A 20209-nucleotide genomic window follows, 5' to 3' on the forward strand; every position below is an offset into this window, starting at 1 on the left:
TTCGGAAACACGATCAAGACCTTATTTTGGGCACTGTTTTGCATGTCACCAATAGAATCTGCCGATGTAGTAATCGAAAATCTTCCGGGTGAATCAGAGAACACTACTATAATAAACAGACACAGTTTTACAGAAGCTGTTGGTTATTTAGCATTTGCATGCTTTGAAGTTGTTTCCGTAATAATAATACTGAATATGTTGATTGCCACAATGAGCAACACCTTCCAGAGGGTCACGGATAATGTAGAAGTTGAGTGGACATTTGGAAGGACTGAAGTGAGAATTATAAAAATCACTAAAATTGAATATTGTTATATGCAGATATTAGTTAAAAAAATTTCAGGATTATAATTTGAGTTATTGTGTGGCTCATACATTTTAAATTTTATGTTAATTATTGCCTTCAAGTTGTCACACATTCTTTGCAGTTTTGTAGAATTAACGTTTTATAATCAATCATTTTTGTCTTCAGCAAAATATACAGTCAATATTTTAATATAAGAAAATTATGGTTATTTGAATATGTTTTAAATTTCAGGTATATGTGGATTATATGTCTCAAACAGTGCTTCCTTCGCCTTTCAACATTTTTCCGACGGCAAGTGGATTGAGTTCAATAGTGACTTGGCTCAAAGTTAAAGCTTCTCCACCAGAAGGTTATTGAGAAAAATAAAATAAGAAATAAAATAAGTTAAATAGTGAAAAAAAAATGGTTTCACAGGGAAAACAGCAAATGCTCTCCGACTAATGCTGTTACAAGATATCGAAGAAGACGAAAGTGTTGCCAAAAACTTTCCTCACCTTATGGTGCAGTTAGTGCAACGATATTTCCGAGATAAAGAGGCCGAAGCGGCTCCTGAATTGCCAGGACAAGCTGCTATGACAGCGATTGAGGACACCAAAGCGCAGTTGGAGGAAATAAAAGAAATGTTGCGCCAATTGGTTGTGAATCGACAGTGATAATTTATATGGAATCATTTTTGTGGAAATAATTCTTCTGGTGTTCATGGAGCATTTTTCAATAAGGTAAATTAACTTCACTTTATTTTTAAATTAAGGCAATGATAGTGTTAAGAACTTTATTTGTAGTATCCTTACTTGATTTTATATTCTTGTTATTATTATTCTAATGTTTTGCTTTAGTGGAATGAAGTATTGGATCATCCATCTAAAACTTATTTATTATTTATAAGCAGTACAGATTTCAAAAATACTTCAAACAGATTATAACTTGTTATCAAAATCTAAATAATTTTGAAACTATATGAAAGTTTTGCACAATCATTGGCACCAAAATTAAATTTATTATAATTATTTCACAGCTTGGAACACTTGGAAAGAAGGCGAAGAAACAAATTTTCAAGATACTTATTTCTAACGTTTTTTTGAAAATGAATTTATATAATGATATGTTTTATAAAATTCAAAACATTTTTGAGCCCAGTTTTACACAGTTTTATGTTTTTATGAATTAATCATGACTATATGTATGCATGATTTTAAAAACTTGATAAAAATATTTTTTTAAATATTTTGGTTTAATTTTTGAAATTAATTTGAAAAAATTATCCAGATAATATCTGGATGTACACTGTTATAAATACAATTATAAATGAAAACCTCTAGCATATCGATCCAATTTATATTTCAAAAATTTTCTTACCTGCAAGATTCATTCGGTTGTCCACAACGAACACCTTGGCAAGGATCATTACATTCACAAGATTGACAACCACTGGCCGATATTTTATATCCGTGTTCACATTCAGTTGCGCAATAAACAGCAGGACAACGTGATGGTATTTCTAAAAAAAAAAATTAGAATCAATCATTAATTATTTTAAAAAAGCTACTTCCAAATGTATGGATTGTTGTGAATAACAAAAATCGTAATAGCTTTATATGATTCGATTTTAATAACAATTTTTAATATAATTTGATTTTAGTTGATTTGTGTATAATTTGTTTCATATTATTCATTACTTATGTTTTATATTTTGACTTTGGTCAGTTATCATGGACTTTTTTTAAATAGAAAAGGATGCATTCTAAAATTTGGGCATATACAAATAACAAAAAATTAATTTAACAAAAAGTAGTAATTTGTGTATAGAAATTATGAAATTATGCACCTACATATATTTTATCTAAGTTCACATTATTAGAAATAATTGTCATTTTGTGTTAGCTTTTACAAATAAAATAGTGCAGCTTACACGCAGGCACATAAACAAAATGAAACAATTGTAGAAAAATAAATTTGTGTGATGGCTGTTTTCTTACTTCTTTTATTTTCACAATCATAATCAGTATACAATTAGTTATTCAAAGTGTAATATTAACTCTCACCATTGCAATTTGGTTTCGTCCATTTCTTGTTCTGGATTCCGGCAATTCTTGTCCAGTTCGTTCGTCAACACACCAACAGCTGTTTCCTGCACCACATTGGACTGGTCTAAAAGCTCCTGTATTTTCATCACATTGGGCAATATACGTCATTCTGGCAGGCGTTCCTGATTCATGAGCTCTGTGCATTTGCACAGCCTGAATTGTTTTTAAATTTAGTTACTTTATCGTAATAGCATCAAAATAAATACTTATAATTAATTAATTACCCACAATAAAGACGCATCCACAAGCGGAAAGTCAGTGGTAGCTAATTAATTTAGAACATGTTATGAAATGGGTTTATTATTTCATTTGTTGCAGGACACTAATGAGATTCAACATATATGTATGAATAAAAATCTTTTGTATTTGAAGGCATTGAGACTATACCTACGAAAAATGACCATGACTCTATTCATTTTGATTGTTAATTTTTCTTTTAAAGTAGTTCTTTTATTGTAGTTCTTTTTATTATACATTCTGATTGACAATCTTCAAATATAGTTTTCAAAATAGTGATCATGTAAAAATCAAAATGTTAAACTCCTTCACCCACAAATCACGTTTTTTCATTTTATTAATATTATATTATAATTATTACCTGGCGCATAACAAAACATTTGTAAATGAAATTGTTGAAAGTACACAATGTCTAACCTGCAAGTGTTGGCAATAAGTTTTAACCTCTGGCTGCATGCATCTGGTGCCACATCCAGTAGAACAACATCTCTTGTCACCAGAACATTCATCATCAGAAGAACAAGAAACGGAGCAGATATCTTCGCCTGCTCCAGTTGGAGGTGGCACGAGGAATGGGCATTGGCCAGGTTTGCTTGGTAAACCTAGAAAATTAATTAAAGTGATTAAAATACAGCTAATATATCTCTATTCATAAATAATATAATTAAATAATCAATATAAATTCAACTATAATTATCAATAATAACAATAATAGATAGTAGTCCGCCCAAAGGCAGATCTATGGTGTGAGAGCACCACAAGTCAATTATTTTGTTTTCCTCCCTTATTTATGATCATAATTTTGTGTTGAATAATTCAATTGTAAACCGAAAAGCAAATATAACCAAAATTCGGAATTCATATTATTAACATTGTATGTGTATCTGTCTTGCAGATGATATGATTTGTAGTATTTTATTTGTAAAAAATAAAACTGTAATGTTGCTGTTAACCTTTTCTGGAGGCCTACCATTAAGCACAAAATTGCTACTTACATGCTGGAACTGGAGGGCAATATCCATCCACACAAGCGACTTCGACAGGTTGGCATTGGTTTCCTGGCTTGCACGTGACTCCATCGCATGGGTCTCTGCATTGACAAGTTGGACAACCTGTTTCAGAGTCCAGAAGAAAACCATAGTCGCAACCCATTCTGCAACTCACTTCGAGACATGGAACAGACTCCCTTAGGGCTTCACATGATTCACGAGTTGTATTGCCCGATGTTCGCGTTTTTGGCAACTCGGTACCTAGAAAAATCATAATCCAATGTTGTTAAATTAATTTTTATTATATTATATTATATCTATATTATATTGATATCTAAATGGTGAAAAATATCATTTATTTAATCTTATTATCAAATCTGTATTGAATAATGAGAAAATGCAAGAAACTACTTCACATTATAAAAAAATCTCTATGTACAAGATAAAATGGCGATAAGAAGTTTTTTTACATAATTTTGAAAATTTTAATCCAAAACTAAATGCCTAAAAAGAATATTGGTAGGATATATTAATATAATCTTTACCATATCGATCGACACACCAGCATGTTCTGTTATTAGCAATCTCGCATTGTATTGGAGCATAACTGCCATCCTGATCACAAGTTGGGGCTGGCAAGGCTAATTCCAATCCTGAAACTGTACCTTCCATTCGCGCAGAAAAGTCTCGCAGATATTCGCACACTAAAAGTAATTTTGTAGTAAGAAGTAAATATATATTTTTTAATACAAGTGAAAATCAAACAAATGATTATTCCCTAAAAATAAAAATAAATTCAAATATTTTTTTTATAATTTAAGAATTTACTTTAATCCAGTTTACTTTATTCAAATGAATCCTTACTATAAAATCATTAGCTAAATAATGTGAGTCAGCCTTTCATAAAAATAATTTTTACATACTGGTTTGCACTCTGTCAACATCAGCCGTAGCTTCTGAAAGTTGGTCCTCCGATTTATCAGCAATAACTTCCACATCAGTATTCTCGATGGGGCAGCAGACCTGCTCACTTTCTTGTGGGACTGAAGTACACATGAAATCAGCAGGACATTTCGATTCTTCGTCACAATGGACGGGTTGGGATGAATTTTGCAAGGTCAGAGGTGCACCATTTGTACAAGGATTGCTGTACAGAACATCAGGTCGACCTGAAAGAATAATATACATGTTATTTATAAAAATAAATTTTATAAACATTGAGATAAACATAGCAATATACATAAAAAATATCTTATAAAATAAGCATTAGTACTCCACAAAGTGAATAAAAATAAATTGTAGCCGCATAAAACTAATGCTAATTGGACCAAGTGAGGAGAACGTTATTATTTTATAATTTGAATGTACGTTTAAGTTATTATGATGATAGCTACGTGAGCAGGCGTAATAAAGGTGTAAATTCTATTTTTGAAATACGATTTTTAAAGTAATCTCAATCTCGTCTTTAATACAAAAGTGAACTTAATTTAAAAATCGAAGTCAATTTCTCTTACAATGACAAAGTTTTGCGATGTATTTATTGCAAATAAAAAAATCAAACAAAATAAATAAACTACTTACAAACAGGCACCGATTCACACAATCTTTCGCCACCACCCATTTCACAAGAAGCATCTCTGGCAACAGTACAAGAATGTCCTGCAGGACAATTGTATCCAGAGCATGGTTCCTCGCATTCACAAGTTGGGCAACCATTTTCATCGTCCTAAAATTGCAAAAAAAAAGATAATTTTCATAAAATATTGAGAAATAATTAGTAAAAGTAAGTATAACCTAAAATTCTCTGTGATTCTCATGACAATGATGTTTAAATAAAACAGACTTACTTTGAATCCATATTCGCAAACGGCAGCACATATGTTTTTATCACATTTACTATCATCCACTAAACTTCGTCCAGAAGCCCGTTCTGCAATAAAAATAAATTTTAATTCACTTTTGATAAGAGTTAGTTAATATTCCAATCTTATTCTAAATTTGTTTAGATTATACATCATTATTTGTTGCATATATACTTTTGTATATTTTTTAAATAGAAATGCAATTCTCTACTTTTTATTAAAAACATCTAATTTACGATGCAACGAAATATTTTACTTTTTTTTATTATAAAATATCGTACAATTAATAAATATTACCTATCACCTCCGCCGGACAATCGACATCCTTTGATGACCCCATGGTACCCTTAAGTTTATCACCAGTACGCGGATGGACACACCAGCAGACTAAGCCATTTCTAGAACATTGTTTGTGCAGGAACATACCAGTTTCTTGGTCACATTGAGGAATATACCCACGTCCTTCCCGTTCTCCGATTGCTAAAACTTCTGAGAGTAATCTTTGTCTGTGGCATGCTGTCAAATTCGATGCAATAGTTAAATAAATTATTACAAAGGTCACATAAAACTTAGAGAAAAAAATATCAGTTCAAATTGGTAATATAATATATCAAAAAATTTAGGATCTTTCGTTCAACTTTTTCTGTTACCTGTAGCATTTTCTGGGCGTCTACATTGGCCGCCACAAGCTCTGGTTTGGCAACATTTAGTTTCACCAGGGCATTGGAGGTCATGTTGGCAAGTGGAAGTGCATTCTTGGTGAGGAATAAGTCCAGCTGCTGCCATCATCGGTGTCAAATCATCATTTGGACATGTACCTGGTTTACGAATGTGGAGTGAAGCTGGACAACATACTCCATATTCATTTCCTGCAAATATTTATTTTAATAAATATAATTTTAAGACTATTACAAGATAAATAGTAGTAAAAGAAATTGTAAATAGTAAAAGTGAATATCATGTTGGAATATGTAAATTTCATTAAAAGAACAATTTTAAATTAGATTAACTAAGTGATAAAATTTATAGCAGCTTTTGCTTATCAGAATATAATTCAATCTTCATCGTATAAAAATGTTATAACAAAATATCTTAAATGAAAATTAAACATATATACATTTTAATTCTACTATTTGTTTTTTTAGTACCTCTTTGTACGAGACACCGATACATTGGTGGACAATCTGGTTTACCAGGATCATTTCCACACAAGAAAGGCCTTCTGGTATCTGCTATAGACAATGGTGATCCAACTGGACATAACTCTTCCAACGAACGAGCACGTTTGCCTAAGTTGATTATTAAAACGTAGACATATATACTTTATAATCTAAACTTTTCATGAACTTTATGAAAAATTCATTTACACTAAATAAACTATTTAATTATATCTGAACCAAAATAAATTGAATAGTAAATTTAATAGGAGAAATTTATCAATGATCAACTAACAAGTTGGAACGGGTGGACAAGGCTGCGTCCTGCAAGCAACATCTTGCAATCGGCATTGCTGGTTTCCTGGACATTGAACACCAGCGCAAGGATCCCTGCATTCGCATCGCGGGCATCCACTAGCTTCATCCAGAGCGAATCCCAACGGACAAAGCATCCTGCACGAGTGGGCTGGACACCGTTCTTCCGCAACTAATGTACAGAAAAACAAAATTTAATGTAATAAATGCAGTAATAAAAATAGAAAGTTTATAATCAATTATAGATGAACATAGAAATGTTTTACCATAATTCTAATTATAAAATTGTTAGTGCATTTTAGCGGAATTTCTTCCAATGTCTATATTTCATCTCTGTGTCATGCAAATTGTTTATTACTATAGAATTATAAACTTCTGCATATTACATATTCATGTACTTTTATATAACATCTTTTAACATTTGAACAGAGATACATCAAATCGTTACGTTGAAAATTTGCATGCTGTATGTAAATTGTATTAACTTGCATAACGCAAAGAGAAAAATATAGTTACAAAAGTAGATGTCTGCAATTATAGATGCAAGAATAATTAAGGTTGGGCTGCCAGCCTAACAAAAATAGAAGTAATCAATATAACAAGTTTGAATAGCACTTTCATTTTTACGAAACTGACCAATTATAAAATGTAGAATAAAAAGAATGTATATATGCAAGAAAAGATTGACAAAGAGTATTGACAATTTGTAAATTTAGTTGGACTATATTACTTATATCCATATGCCATAGGTATTAAAACCATAAAATGTAGCTTACGTTTAAATTTATGCTGGTGATATACAATACTTTGCAAAATATTTAATACATAGTAGGAACAAAAAAAATTATAAATCATTAAATTTTCAGTTTAGGGTAAGTTAATGCATTAACCCTTAAATCTGATTTATGAGATAATTCAATTCAATTTAATTTTAATTTTATAAATATCTACTCCCTATAATATTATTGTTGTTTTGAACTAATTTGTTTATTTAAGTAACATAAATTACAATAAAATATTGCGAAAATAATTTTCAAAAAAATATTTTAAATTTACTATTACTCGTAATAGACAAAAGGGTTTCATATTGCTTCAAATTAATTAGAATTATGAATATTTTATGATAAGTATACAGGGGATTGAAGACAACTATCAGAAACCGTCAGAGCTAAATAAGAAACTTTAAAGCATAAAATATTCTTGTTGTTTGTTAATTCATATACTCAAAATATTATTCATACTCTTAAGAACTCTTTGTATAAAAAGATAACTTAATAATAAACAATAGTTAATATTTTATCTCGTGCAATGTATGATATAAAATTGTAACTAACCGGTACAGTTCACCAGATCCCTAGATGGTGCTCTGGTCGCTGGTAGTTCAGCTCCTCCTTCATCGACGCACCAGCAAGGGCCTTGACCGCCAGGGCCGCATTGTACGCGTTCCCATTCGCCGTCAGCTTTACAACGAGGAACCCGAACCGACGTGGTTCCTAAGCTTTTCGCTCGGCGGGCTGCCGATTTTCGGTAATGTTCACATGCTGAAAAATAGACAAAATAGTTATTTTTATTATTTTCATGTCATTTCAATTTTTCTTTAATTGTGTACAAAACAAATGCTTTAATAGTAAAGGTTCAACTGTAAAAGACATATAACTCTAAGAAACTAAGAATTATAATAAATTAACATTATAATGTGTAGATTTAAAGGTTGATCTCTCTATCATTTAATCTAAAGGTTTTGTATCACTCAGAAAATTATTTATACTATCTCACCATTAAAAAATTGAATATATAATAAAATGAGGTTTTATAATCATCTCATACAACAGGAATTATATCTTATCCTTTAAAAACAATATTAGTCAAAATCAAACGATTTTTTTTTAAACTAATCATATCTCAACAAAATGGAGCCATAAAAATTAATTTAATAGATTTATTTTATTAACGGTATATCGTATTTTATGATCTTTAGCTTTGTTAACACATTGTAAAACTATTATAACACAGTATGAAGTAAAATTAAAATCTATATAATTTTTAATTTTACATTATCATTAATTATCTTCAACAATTGCAGGACATGGACAATTTATAATTTATGTGCATATCAGTTTTAAATGTGAATACAGAAAACACAGATTTAAATCTGTTAGATTGAACCGATAAACTATGCTTGTAAAACTAGTTATATATGTCAACTTTGTTATCACAATTCATTTTTTACTTTATTTAGAAAGATTTTTTATTTAGAAATCAAGATTCTTGAATATAATACGCGGAAGCATTTGCATAATAGACTATTAAATAACAGATGTATGAATATATTTATTACTATGCGGAATATGGCATTTAAGTTTTATTTACAGAAAAAAATGAAATTATCCTCCAGTTTATTCAATTGAGAATTGAATCTCTAGGATGTAAATAATTCAATTTTTTAAATTTTCATTTTGAACAGAAATCTGAAATATTCGGAGCATTATGGGCTCTTGTGTGATGTATTTTCTACTACCAATCTTATATGAAATCCAATATGACTGTCCCATTTGCAGTTGGAATACTATTAGTTACAAACCAATTAGGTGTCAATTATAAGTGTGACGGCTAATATTGATATTTTTATTTTAGCATCTAGTCACTATTAGGTAGCCAATTCTTCGATATTTGCGTTTTACGCATAAAATCTAACTTCACGTATAACATGGTTAGGTTTAGTATCTAAGACTGCAATCATGAATCATTTTGACATTTTTTACAACCAATATAAATGAAGAATCATAAAAGAGCATTGCCATAACAACGCTATGTTACAGTTTATTTTATCGGAGAATTAGCCCCTAAATTTGATTGGTGATTTATTAGACTCAGTAATAGAGATCTTTATGACCCATATTTGATGTTTGTAAGTTTATTTTCACCTTTTTTATTTCTTATGTAGGTATTGTTGATTACGGGTTGCAATTCATATTTTTCATTTTCTATATATATATTTCATAGTCTTAGAAAATATGAAGTGTTTATAACAACTAATTTTAATAATATATATTTCTTCTCATACTTTATCGCAATTACTTGATAACAAAATTACAATCACCCATCCAATATCTGAAAATGATACACGTATATTACAAGACAAACGAGTATGCTTATATGAATAAATACGTTAGGAATGAAAAATTTGCCGCATAAAAAAGTCTAAAGGCAGGTTAAAATAGCCTCTCGCATTAATAAATACCAACTTTATTTGCAATTTCGCGAAAATTAACAAAAATTATGAAGACAAACGAACAAATGCTAACTTTGTCAAGGTAATTTTGAAGAAAATTAAACAGAATTTCAAGGTTTAAAAGGGGGAAAAATATATCGAAAAATGTAAGATTTGATATAAAATTATAGGCAAAAGAAGAGTATAGCATACAATCGAATATTATAGATCTTGAAAGTAAGATCTGATTAAAAAAATGGATATATTAAAAAAAACTGCTTTTTATTGTATCGGTTTTTATAGTATTTGTTATTTTTAAATCATATTTAAATTATTTAGCATAATTTGGAAAATTTGGTCACCTAATAAGATAACCTTTTATTTAAGCAAGAAATGTGAAGAAAGAAGTGAGCAAGATCTTAGCCGTTTCTTGCGTTTTTTCTAATAACCCTTTATTTTATGAAGAATAATGACAATTATTCTTTGTAAAATGTTTTTATTATTTAAAGTTCAAATCCCAAATCTAATACAAAACATGAACGTGTTAATGGTTTCACATTAAAATTTGCTTCCTCATTTAATACTTTTACAGACGCGCTTGGTATTACACTATTCAACAAATTGCCATTAAGTATTAATGGCAATTGAAGTAGTAAAGAAAAAATATATAAATTACTTAACTTTTCTTTAAAAATTTGTTTTTTACGGTAATGAGAAGTATATAAGTTATGACTTCTCAGGCACCTTCATTCCATGATTTGCTTCTAACTAAAACTTTTTATCTTCGTTATCTTAAGACTAGCATATTAGTCTTAAAGAATGATGTATATTCTGATTGACAATAAATATGTGCGTACCAAAAAAAAATTTTTTGGAACTAAACTTGAATTAAGGTTTTTGAGTAAATATTTGTACTTCAAATTTAGTATAAGAAGAATTATACATTATTGAAATTAACGAAGAATAAATTCAAACCTATACTTTTCGAAAACCCGGGACAATCCGGGATCAACGTTCTAAATCCGGGACAAGTATTGCTTTTGAAAAATCCGGGCTACCTTAAATGTTAAGATGTAGCAAACAAAATATATTTGTAACCCTATGGCAAAAAAAATTACCCCGATGCGGACAATTACGTAGAAAATACAGAAAAAATATACAATTCAAAATACATACTTTTTATCCACAAAAATTTCATTTTTACCCCTGTTTCCCGACCACTGCAATCGGAAAAATACAATTTCACTTGTTTTTTTTCGTAATAAAAGCACTGATGTAAGTAAAGGTGACAAATCCCAAAATTTAATTGCTATAAAAAATATGAAAAATAAATTGTGAAAAGACTCTGTTTGTTTACTTTCATTTTAAAATTATAATTGAGGATTTAAAGGTTACTTATGTGAAAATAGTATTTTTTATTCTTAAAATAAGAGTTTTAAAAAATTACCGTGATGATTACCAAGTCTTATTAATCCATTATCTGATTATTACAGAAGGTGATGTTAACACGCCATTTCAATTAATATGTTAATAAAGTTATTAAACGCAGCTACCATCAATCATTTATTACCACAGTCGCATTAATAAGAAATGCATTAAGAAGGTGAATCAAGAACATTTCCATAACCGAGGTGTGTATAATCTCTCCGGTCTCCGGGGCACCAATTAAATGTCACTTACCGTCAAAGAACTGGGCCGAACGGATACGGATGCGGTAATAACACTTGTTAACTCGCGAAATAGAACCTCAAAACACTTAAACATTTAATGTACGCAAACTGACGCTTTCCCAAAAAATATAAATAACTTTCTGCTTTGCTTTGCTTTGCTTTGAATGGAGTAATAATTCGAGAGTTGGCGGATGTTCATGAGATCGCTTTGATGAATTCCGGAAATTGAACATTTTTGAGATAATGAACAATGAATTCGACCTAACCCAACTATAAGAAATAATAGTTGATCTTAGCATATATAAAGACATTTTACAAAAAAATTGTATATTTTATCTATCGGATAATGTCTCAATTTAACTAAATTTTAACCACTAATATTAAATGTAATTAATTATTAGAGAAATAGCATTATGGTTATTTTTGAAATAAACTCAGGGATATTGTTATGCTAAATATTTTTCGTCTAGACACAATAAAGTTATATAATAGCAAAGAAATATGTATAATAATCATTTTATTGAAGTATCTAAATTTTATAAGCTCACTCGTTGGTAAGTGGCTTGAGCGCCTGGAGCAGTTCGGTCCCGCTTCGAAATGCCTGATGTCAAGCGGTAGTGACATCCGTTTTTACTTCAAAATGTAAACAGCCATATGTTTCCAAGTGGAAGAAGACCCCATTGATGATAAAATTGATTACACAGAGATGAGACAATTATGTTGCAATTTGTGCGCACAAATTTCAAGGTAAAATGCCTCTAACAACTACTAATTTTATGCAGAATTTTTATGCCTTAAAATATTTTAAACAACTCTACATTGCAGAATATATTTTCCTTTCATCAAAAATATTGATTCAAATAACAAAAGGTCACTGTTTTATATGATAAAAAACTCGTCAATACACAAAATTCTACCACTTTTCCATGACGAGTATATTCGTCAATCATACGTGTTATTGACTCATATACAAAGAGAATTGTCGTTAAAAAGGTAGGCAAATATATAGGTACACAGGCATACTGGTATGAAGACAAACAAGTGAAACAGATAAAAAAGTAGAAAAGTAGACTGGTAAGCAGATTGGCAGTCATAACTGTTAGATATGTTAGACAGGTGAACAGGTAGACAGGTAGACAGTTAAACAGGTAAAGAGGTAGAGAAGTGAACTGATAGGCAAGAATAAATGTAGAGAGATATACAGGTGGACAGGTAAACAGGTAGATCATGTACAAAATAAAAAATATTAGTGTTTAAATAAATTATTTGCATATCAAAAAGTTCAAGCAACTTGCCACAAGGCAAAATACCTAGATTCTTTCAAAACTGTTCAATAATTTCGGTTTATTCCACAAATCTAGCATACAACAGTACGTAAAAAATTTAATCACCATTTATTGTAATAAACATGCCATCTGCTACAAGTTTATCAAAGCTCATACATGAAAATTGTGCACTTACAATTCATAAACGCATTTTTAATAATCTTTAATATCAAGGAAATATAATCAAATAAAGCTGATGTCACATGACGTTCATGATGACATGTATTGAATAATTTAAAAAGTTATTAGTATTTAGATTGCAAAATTAGTAATAATAATATTGTATCAAAGTAATAATTATAGTAGATTAACATAAGAAATTTAAACTTCATATTATAAGTCTTATCTGCATATTATGTAGTTATAATGTAATATGTAGATGATACTCGAGTTAATAATTCAATATTCTAACTCTATATTTAATGACTAATAATAAATGTTTAATTTTATATTATTAATGTTTATTAATATATTATTAAAAAATATTCAATATTCAAATTTTAATATTAATATAATAATATTTATTTTATTAATACAGTCATTATAGTAAGTTCTCCTCGGAATTCGAGATACCTAGCTGTAAGTCTGTAAATACTTGTATATTGACACCTGAAGGTACAAAACCTACGAATGGTAGGGTGTACGCAACGTATGTAGGTTTTGAGACAACTTTTAGAGTGTCAATATACAGTATTTACAGACTTACAGCTGGGTTTCTCGAATTCCGAGATTCTTACCTAATTTAAGCTAAAATGACTAGACTATATGTGATTTTTATGAGCTTTGCTTCACGGTTATTAAAAAGGTAATAGCAATAATGTATTTATTTAAATAATAATTAAAACCGATTACAGGAAAACAAAAATAGTATTTATTACTTTCAAGGTCTAATTTTCTACTCTGTTAGTCTTAACCAAACCTAACCATCATAATCACCATAATCTTATAATTACTTAATCAATAATGTAGAATTATAGATTCATCACATTCAAATTAATCGACATCAGAGTATTAAAAATTAAATTATTTAATTAAAAAATTAATTATGTTTTGTTCAAACTTTTGAGGTTTAAATATTTGAAGCGATCACATTGACACATTGTATATAAACGTGTTCTTCAACGTATCGAAATTAAATAAAAATTCATTAAATAGAAAATAGTAATATTGAATTTGACTTTACAATACTATAGTACTATTATAATAGTAATAATAGTTATATATAAGGAATTCATATATTTATTATTTAACATGTCAATTAATATGATTTTTGTATATTCATATTCATATAGGTGCGAATAAATTACAATAATAAGTTAAATATCATACTTATTAAATATAAGTTTTGCAAACATTAATTTATATTTCATTTGGTTTTATATTTTGGTATAGGCCTTGTCTAATGTTTTTTATCCAAATCAGTAAACAATTTTGATATGGTACGATTATTATTAAATCGATTAATTTCCCAAAAAATTTAATTCGCACAAGGTATTTTACCATGTGACATCATCCTAACTATATCACTCATTGTCAGCCAAGAACAAGGTGCAGCGATATGTCAACATATCACGTTCGACGCAGACAACTTTATATTTCTTGACAATTAAATCGATTTAATAAATAATGCCAAGGACTCGTGATTAATTTGTATTCATCCGATGGATTCTGCTTTGTGGTTAATATGAGTTATTGAAATCGTGTTACATATATGGACGAACGACAAAAATCGTACTTAGAAGTATGTCATTAGGCTAACAAAAAAAAAACACAAACAGTCTGGCGTGTGATGTGTGTCATATCTTAAATTAACGGGATCTCGTTAGAACTGATTGAAAAAGAGTAAAAAGTATGATGTTATTATGATTTGGATTTTACCACTGTCGCCTAGTTATTTTTGTGCATAACGAAAACATTTTTTCAAACCAAAATTCATAACAATGAGTAGTACAACTTTTCATCTTTTTTAACTAGCTTCAATCTCATCTTCAATGTTTGTAAGAAATAATTTATATTAATTTTATACATATTTTAACTAGTTGGTATTGGTATTTTGCCTTGAGGCAAGTTACATGAACTTCCTGATATGCGTGAATAATCGACTTAATCAATAAAAAATAAATTAATTTATGAGTGATTAACAGTATTACGAGTGAATTTACTACACATAATTGAAAACGAACGACCATGTTAACTCGGAGTGTTTTCAAAAATCAACAATTCTTATAACTGAACCAGTTTCCGCAGGACTTCAATGGTTTAGTATGTTCATTAAGACCAAGTACTCTATCGTTATAAATAAACATCGTTATATAATAAAGTAAATCGTCTAATTTTAATTTTAACAAACGACAAAAAACTATTCATTTTCTCAAACTTTGACAAATTTTTTATATTAAACTGCTTGTTGTAAGGCCGTAATATTTTAGTAAGTTCTATAAGACCATGATATATATCGCCAAAAAAGTTCCATAAAAATCGGCTTAATTTTTTTTTTCAACAGATAATTACAAGAAAACGGCTCGGTAGATTTTCACCTAAAACTAATCAGTACAGTATCATTCCCGAACAGTTTCTGATTTTTTAAAATCATTTCGGTAGTATGAGCTTAAATGTGAACAATATTGCATTTAGTTGCAAAATATATGTGTGTGTGGCGTAATTGTATATAATATTCATGATAAGTTTCAAAATGTCTAGATATCATAATGATTTTACCCATTTTATCGTTACAAATAATTCTAAAGAAAAATCAATTAGAATAGAATTTTAAGTAGTAGTTTTTCTGAAGCTTTGAGGTTAGAGAGTTGTATACTTAATATAGTATCGTTATATACTAGTATCTCATATTTTAACTAGTTGTAAGTGGCATTTTGCCTTAAGGCAAGTTTCATAAACTTTTCTATACGTATACATCATCAACATAATCAGTAAGAATTGAGATTTAGCTATTTTGTTAAAATGTTCAACTTTTATTTCGGACATAAAATTTTCGCCTCCACAAAATACCATTATGATTTCCAATTGATATCTTTCGAACATACTTATATTTTCAGTAATTGTATAAATTCAATTGATTCATTCAACACATTTCATTTCATCCATTTTGGGTTCTAAAAATATTTATATATTTTTCTTATAAGTTTGGACGTGAACTATAATCAATAACTATTATACTTACAAACACTAAATTTATATATGCTTTGGCATAGATTCTGATTAGAATCGCTTAAGCGTGCTGCAAATTCTCAACTTTTAAACAAATTCAACAATTTAATTTGGTCAATTTATAAGTACCAAAAATTATTAATTGCAATTCCCAACCGATATTTTTTTAACAGTTTTTGTACTTTTGAAATAGATTTGAAATTTTGAGCTAAAACGTAGACAGAATGTTTACAATTTTCTGCTAAAAAACGGCTAAATGCAAAGAAACGGATTGGCCTATCGTCGCACAAAACTGACCAAAGCTATTCCTTATCGAGAGACATGGAATAGTTTTTAAATTTTTTAAATCAGTTCAGCCGTTTTTAAGAAAATAACGACAAAATATCAAAAAACAGCTCACATACACATAAACATACTTTTTCCTAATTTTGCCTCATTTGATTCAGAATTGCTGGAAACTGGAAACTCGAGAAAGTAGTTACTATTGCATAGTATTGCTGAAGAAAATAATAATTCCTCGCGCACTTTTGCAGCAGTCCGCAGCAGCGGATATTGAACTTTTGATTCGGTTTGCGCCGTGGTAAAAATATGCTCATACAACTAATAAGTTGGGTTTTCCGTTTCTCAATAAAAAAGAAACTATTCGTCAGAAACCTTCGATTGAAACTTTCCTAAATTTTGCAACGATGCGTGCCGTTGATTCACACCTTGTGATTCTCTATACGTTGTGATACAACGAACATATTCATTGCGCGCAAAGAATTTATATACAAATATATTGAATACGTTGCAAAATAGACAGTGTTTTCTATTGAATCCGCCTGTGTGACTAAAAGTTTTACACAAGGTAAAAATTGTCGTGGTTTTCCAATTTATTTTGCTTTCTAAGCAATATTTGAAAGTGGATGTCCAACAACAAGCTTCAGAACCAAAAAATGAGCCCTGACTGCCAAAAGTTTGCACCACTTTTACTCAGAAACTGATTCATTAAAGCAATAAGAGGGACTGGGTACGGTTGTGTCAGAGTAGCAATGGTCATAACATTTTAACTATACTGATTTTGATATAGGGTTCAATGGGAGAAAGTAAGTTTTTCTGTACGATTTCTTTTAATAATAACTGTTTCTTGTATGCTGATAGATTACTTTGACTCTATTATCGAATTTGTTTGATGTGACATGTATTTCATGTAGTTTTCAGATGAAGATTTAACTGATAAAGAAATCTATCCTAACTAATAAGACGAAATACGAAAGAGAAAGAAAAAGGAAATTTTAATACAAGAAAACAAAATATATCACAAAAATTTCTTCTTGTTCAAAACATTCTGTTTTGCTACATATTGTTATATTATATTCATAAGCTTTGTTTAAATTATTATGTTGCGTTGTAATACATTTTTCTAATATATAATAAAAGTCGTTTTAAACCATTTCAGTGTTTTAGCTATATTTATTAATATTATTTAGCAAGTGTTCTTAGCTATTATTTTCAACCTATTTCAACTATAATACATTCAATTTTCTATAGTTTATTAAATTATTTTTTTCCGTTTGTTTTTATTTTTTTTTATTATTATATTTTAATTAGCTCTAGTAGATACGTCACTGGTTGTATCTACTAATTTAAAATCAACTTTATTTTATCATAGACTTGTCAGTATTCTCTGCTATTATATATACAGATTGCAAAATAAAATTGAATATTAAAAATTATGCTCCTCACAACCGTCCTGGGGTTGTAGACGGTTGTGTTGGTGACCCTTATTTTGTATGGTTTGATTTTATTATCAATTCATCGTAATTGAAGACAGTATTTCAGTATTTCCACGTAGAATAATTAGTAATTACCATTTAATTTACTTCTATCCCAGACAACTGATAAATTAATAAAGCTATTGCTAGTCAAAAAATGTGGGACCACCGTATCCATTCTCCTTTACTATTAATGTTTATTTTTGAAGCCAACAAAAATATGAAAATTATATCCATTGAGTATTTTAGAAATAAAATATCCTCTACTTTTTCCACCATCGTACACTGCGACAAATCTGCGAACCGCCATAAGAAATTTTATTATGTATTCAAACGTAAAGATAAGCATTTGCATAAAGCCACTCCGAATAATCTTTAAATTATATGACTTAATAAATTTGTATTTATGACAAATAAATAGTACCCATGACTATTTATTGGTAAGTTCTGGATTTATTCAAATTCGTGAACAGAAATAATTCAGGTTTGCTTCAGCTTTGGTTATAGTAAAAAAGTTTTTGAAACTTTAACACCAAGGATTTTAAACAAGTTTGAACATAATAATTCATAATTGATTATTTGAACATAATGATTCAAGATTGATACTTAAATAAATAAATTATACATAATATATTATTTATTTACATATTACATATTACATATATTTTATGATATATAAATATATTATTTCTTTAGAGACACGTTAGACTTATTAGAAGAATAAGCAGTTTGCTAAAGCAAATTTTCATTATACTAAATAAAGTTTAACGTTTTAGTTTACAAAATCTGCTATAAATTAGTTATAAGATAACTATTTAATTATGAATTTATTGTTGCAGTTATAAAAATGAGAATCAATTAAAGTAAAAATTGTTTAAATGAGATGATTTATAACACAGAAAGTATATAAAAATTCAAATATTACTTACATGTTAGAAGTGGGTCGACACAGACATCCCCACAGGAACTGGCGCAGCAGATCTTCTTCCCGGAGCAGGTTTGATCAGCCGTGCAATTGGCAGCTCGGTCAGGACATGCGTTCCATGACACCAAAGGCGGACATGGAGCAGGTGAATCTTTTAATTTTTCTACTTCTGAAAATATAAATTAAACATATGAATATATAATAGATAATATCAAACATATAATAAAAATAGGTAGTAATATGGAAATATTCTATGAAGGAATAAGGGATTTAATTAGTTAAATTAATTTTATCAATTCAATGCAGAAAGCCTGGACAGTACCAGATTTCCACCATGTGTCCCGGGTTTTTCTAAGATATTTGGCCCAGATTTACATCTTTTGTCCAGGATAGTCTCGGGTTTTGAAAAAGTGTAGGATAAAATTGAATCTTTGCTCTTACTTGAAAATAAAATTATAACTAACATCAAATAACTGAAGATGTTACGTACAAATAGTATGCTTATATGAAACAACATCTACTTTATCAGTAATATGAGTAAATTGCCGTGTACAATATTCCCAAAGCGAGTTAAAATAGCCTCTCACATTCATCATTTTGAGTTTTATTAACTTTTATTTTCAATTTTACGAAAATTAACAAAAATTAGGAAAATAAATTTTTTGACTGTCTGGTATAACTGCTAATTATTTTTAAGTAATTATGAGGGAAATTGGACAAAATTTTATGAAAAATTTAAAACTTGAAAGATCATATAGATTTTACCCCCTCCCCTATCCAGGATTACCATAACTAAAAATTACCGTCCCGGTTTTGATTTGAAGAAATGTGACCACCTATTATTAGGCTAGTGATAAGAAGAGCAAAATTTGGCAGATGAATGATTAGCAATTATGTACCTATATCAAAATATTGCAAAATGAAAGTATAAATTGACAAGTAAATTCAAAGATCCGGGGTTAGTCATAATCATCCATCGAACTGTTGTGTTTTTCTGAATTTCTGAATTGTCCAAGGCATCGGCTCCGCGGATGTACCAATATAATATCCAAATGGGCAATGTTCCGGATTCGAAGACTGTGTCAGTTGGTCATATCACATCGTTTTTCAACTCGAAGACGATGACGTGTTTCGCGTTCTTGGGCTCTCAATAATCATAGCGCTGAAGTGCATATAGCAATAAAGCGGCTTTCTTTAAAGATTAT

General features: G+C 29.2%; 2 protein-coding genes across 2 annotated transcripts in view; both read right to left on the reverse strand.

The window, feature by feature from the left end:
* LOC113385609 overlaps nucleotides 1–20209 on the reverse strand; it is a 39163-nt gene that overhangs the window by 13477 nt on the left and 5477 nt on the right. The window contains 15 exon segments of the mRNA XM_026623458.1: nucleotides 1664–1805; nucleotides 1854–1896; nucleotides 2350–2544; nucleotides 3046–3230; nucleotides 3624–3878; nucleotides 4163–4321; nucleotides 4541–4786; nucleotides 5199–5343; nucleotides 5465–5547; nucleotides 5777–5995; nucleotides 6130–6348; nucleotides 6628–6768; nucleotides 6932–7123; nucleotides 8286–8492; nucleotides 19009–19173. Coding sequence (XP_026479243.1) covers nucleotides 1664–1805; nucleotides 1854–1896; nucleotides 2350–2544; nucleotides 3046–3230; nucleotides 3624–3878; nucleotides 4163–4321; nucleotides 4541–4786; nucleotides 5199–5343; nucleotides 5465–5547; nucleotides 5777–5995; nucleotides 6130–6348; nucleotides 6628–6768; nucleotides 6932–7088 — 2189 coding nt within the window. The 5' untranslated portion in view covers nucleotides 7089–7123; nucleotides 8286–8492; nucleotides 19009–19173.
* On the reverse strand, nucleotides 8281–19794 carry LOC113385610 (equistatin-like). The gene is made up of 3 exons (XM_026623459.1): nucleotides 19770–19794; nucleotides 19009–19173; nucleotides 8281–8492 (listed from the first exon to the last, which is right to left on the reverse strand). Exons 1-3 carry the CDS (start codon nucleotides 19792–19794, stop codon nucleotides 8281–8283), a joined length of 402 nt encoding a protein of 133 aa, XP_026479244.1.

This window comes from Ctenocephalides felis, unplaced genomic scaffold (assembly GCF_003426905.1).
Source record: "Ctenocephalides felis isolate EL2017-DRISC unplaced genomic scaffold, ASM342690v1 CF-g0.4_SCAFFOLD_03571, whole genome shotgun sequence".
In the NCBI taxonomy this organism is placed as follows: Eukaryota; Metazoa; Arthropoda; class Insecta; order Siphonaptera; family Pulicidae; genus Ctenocephalides; species Ctenocephalides felis.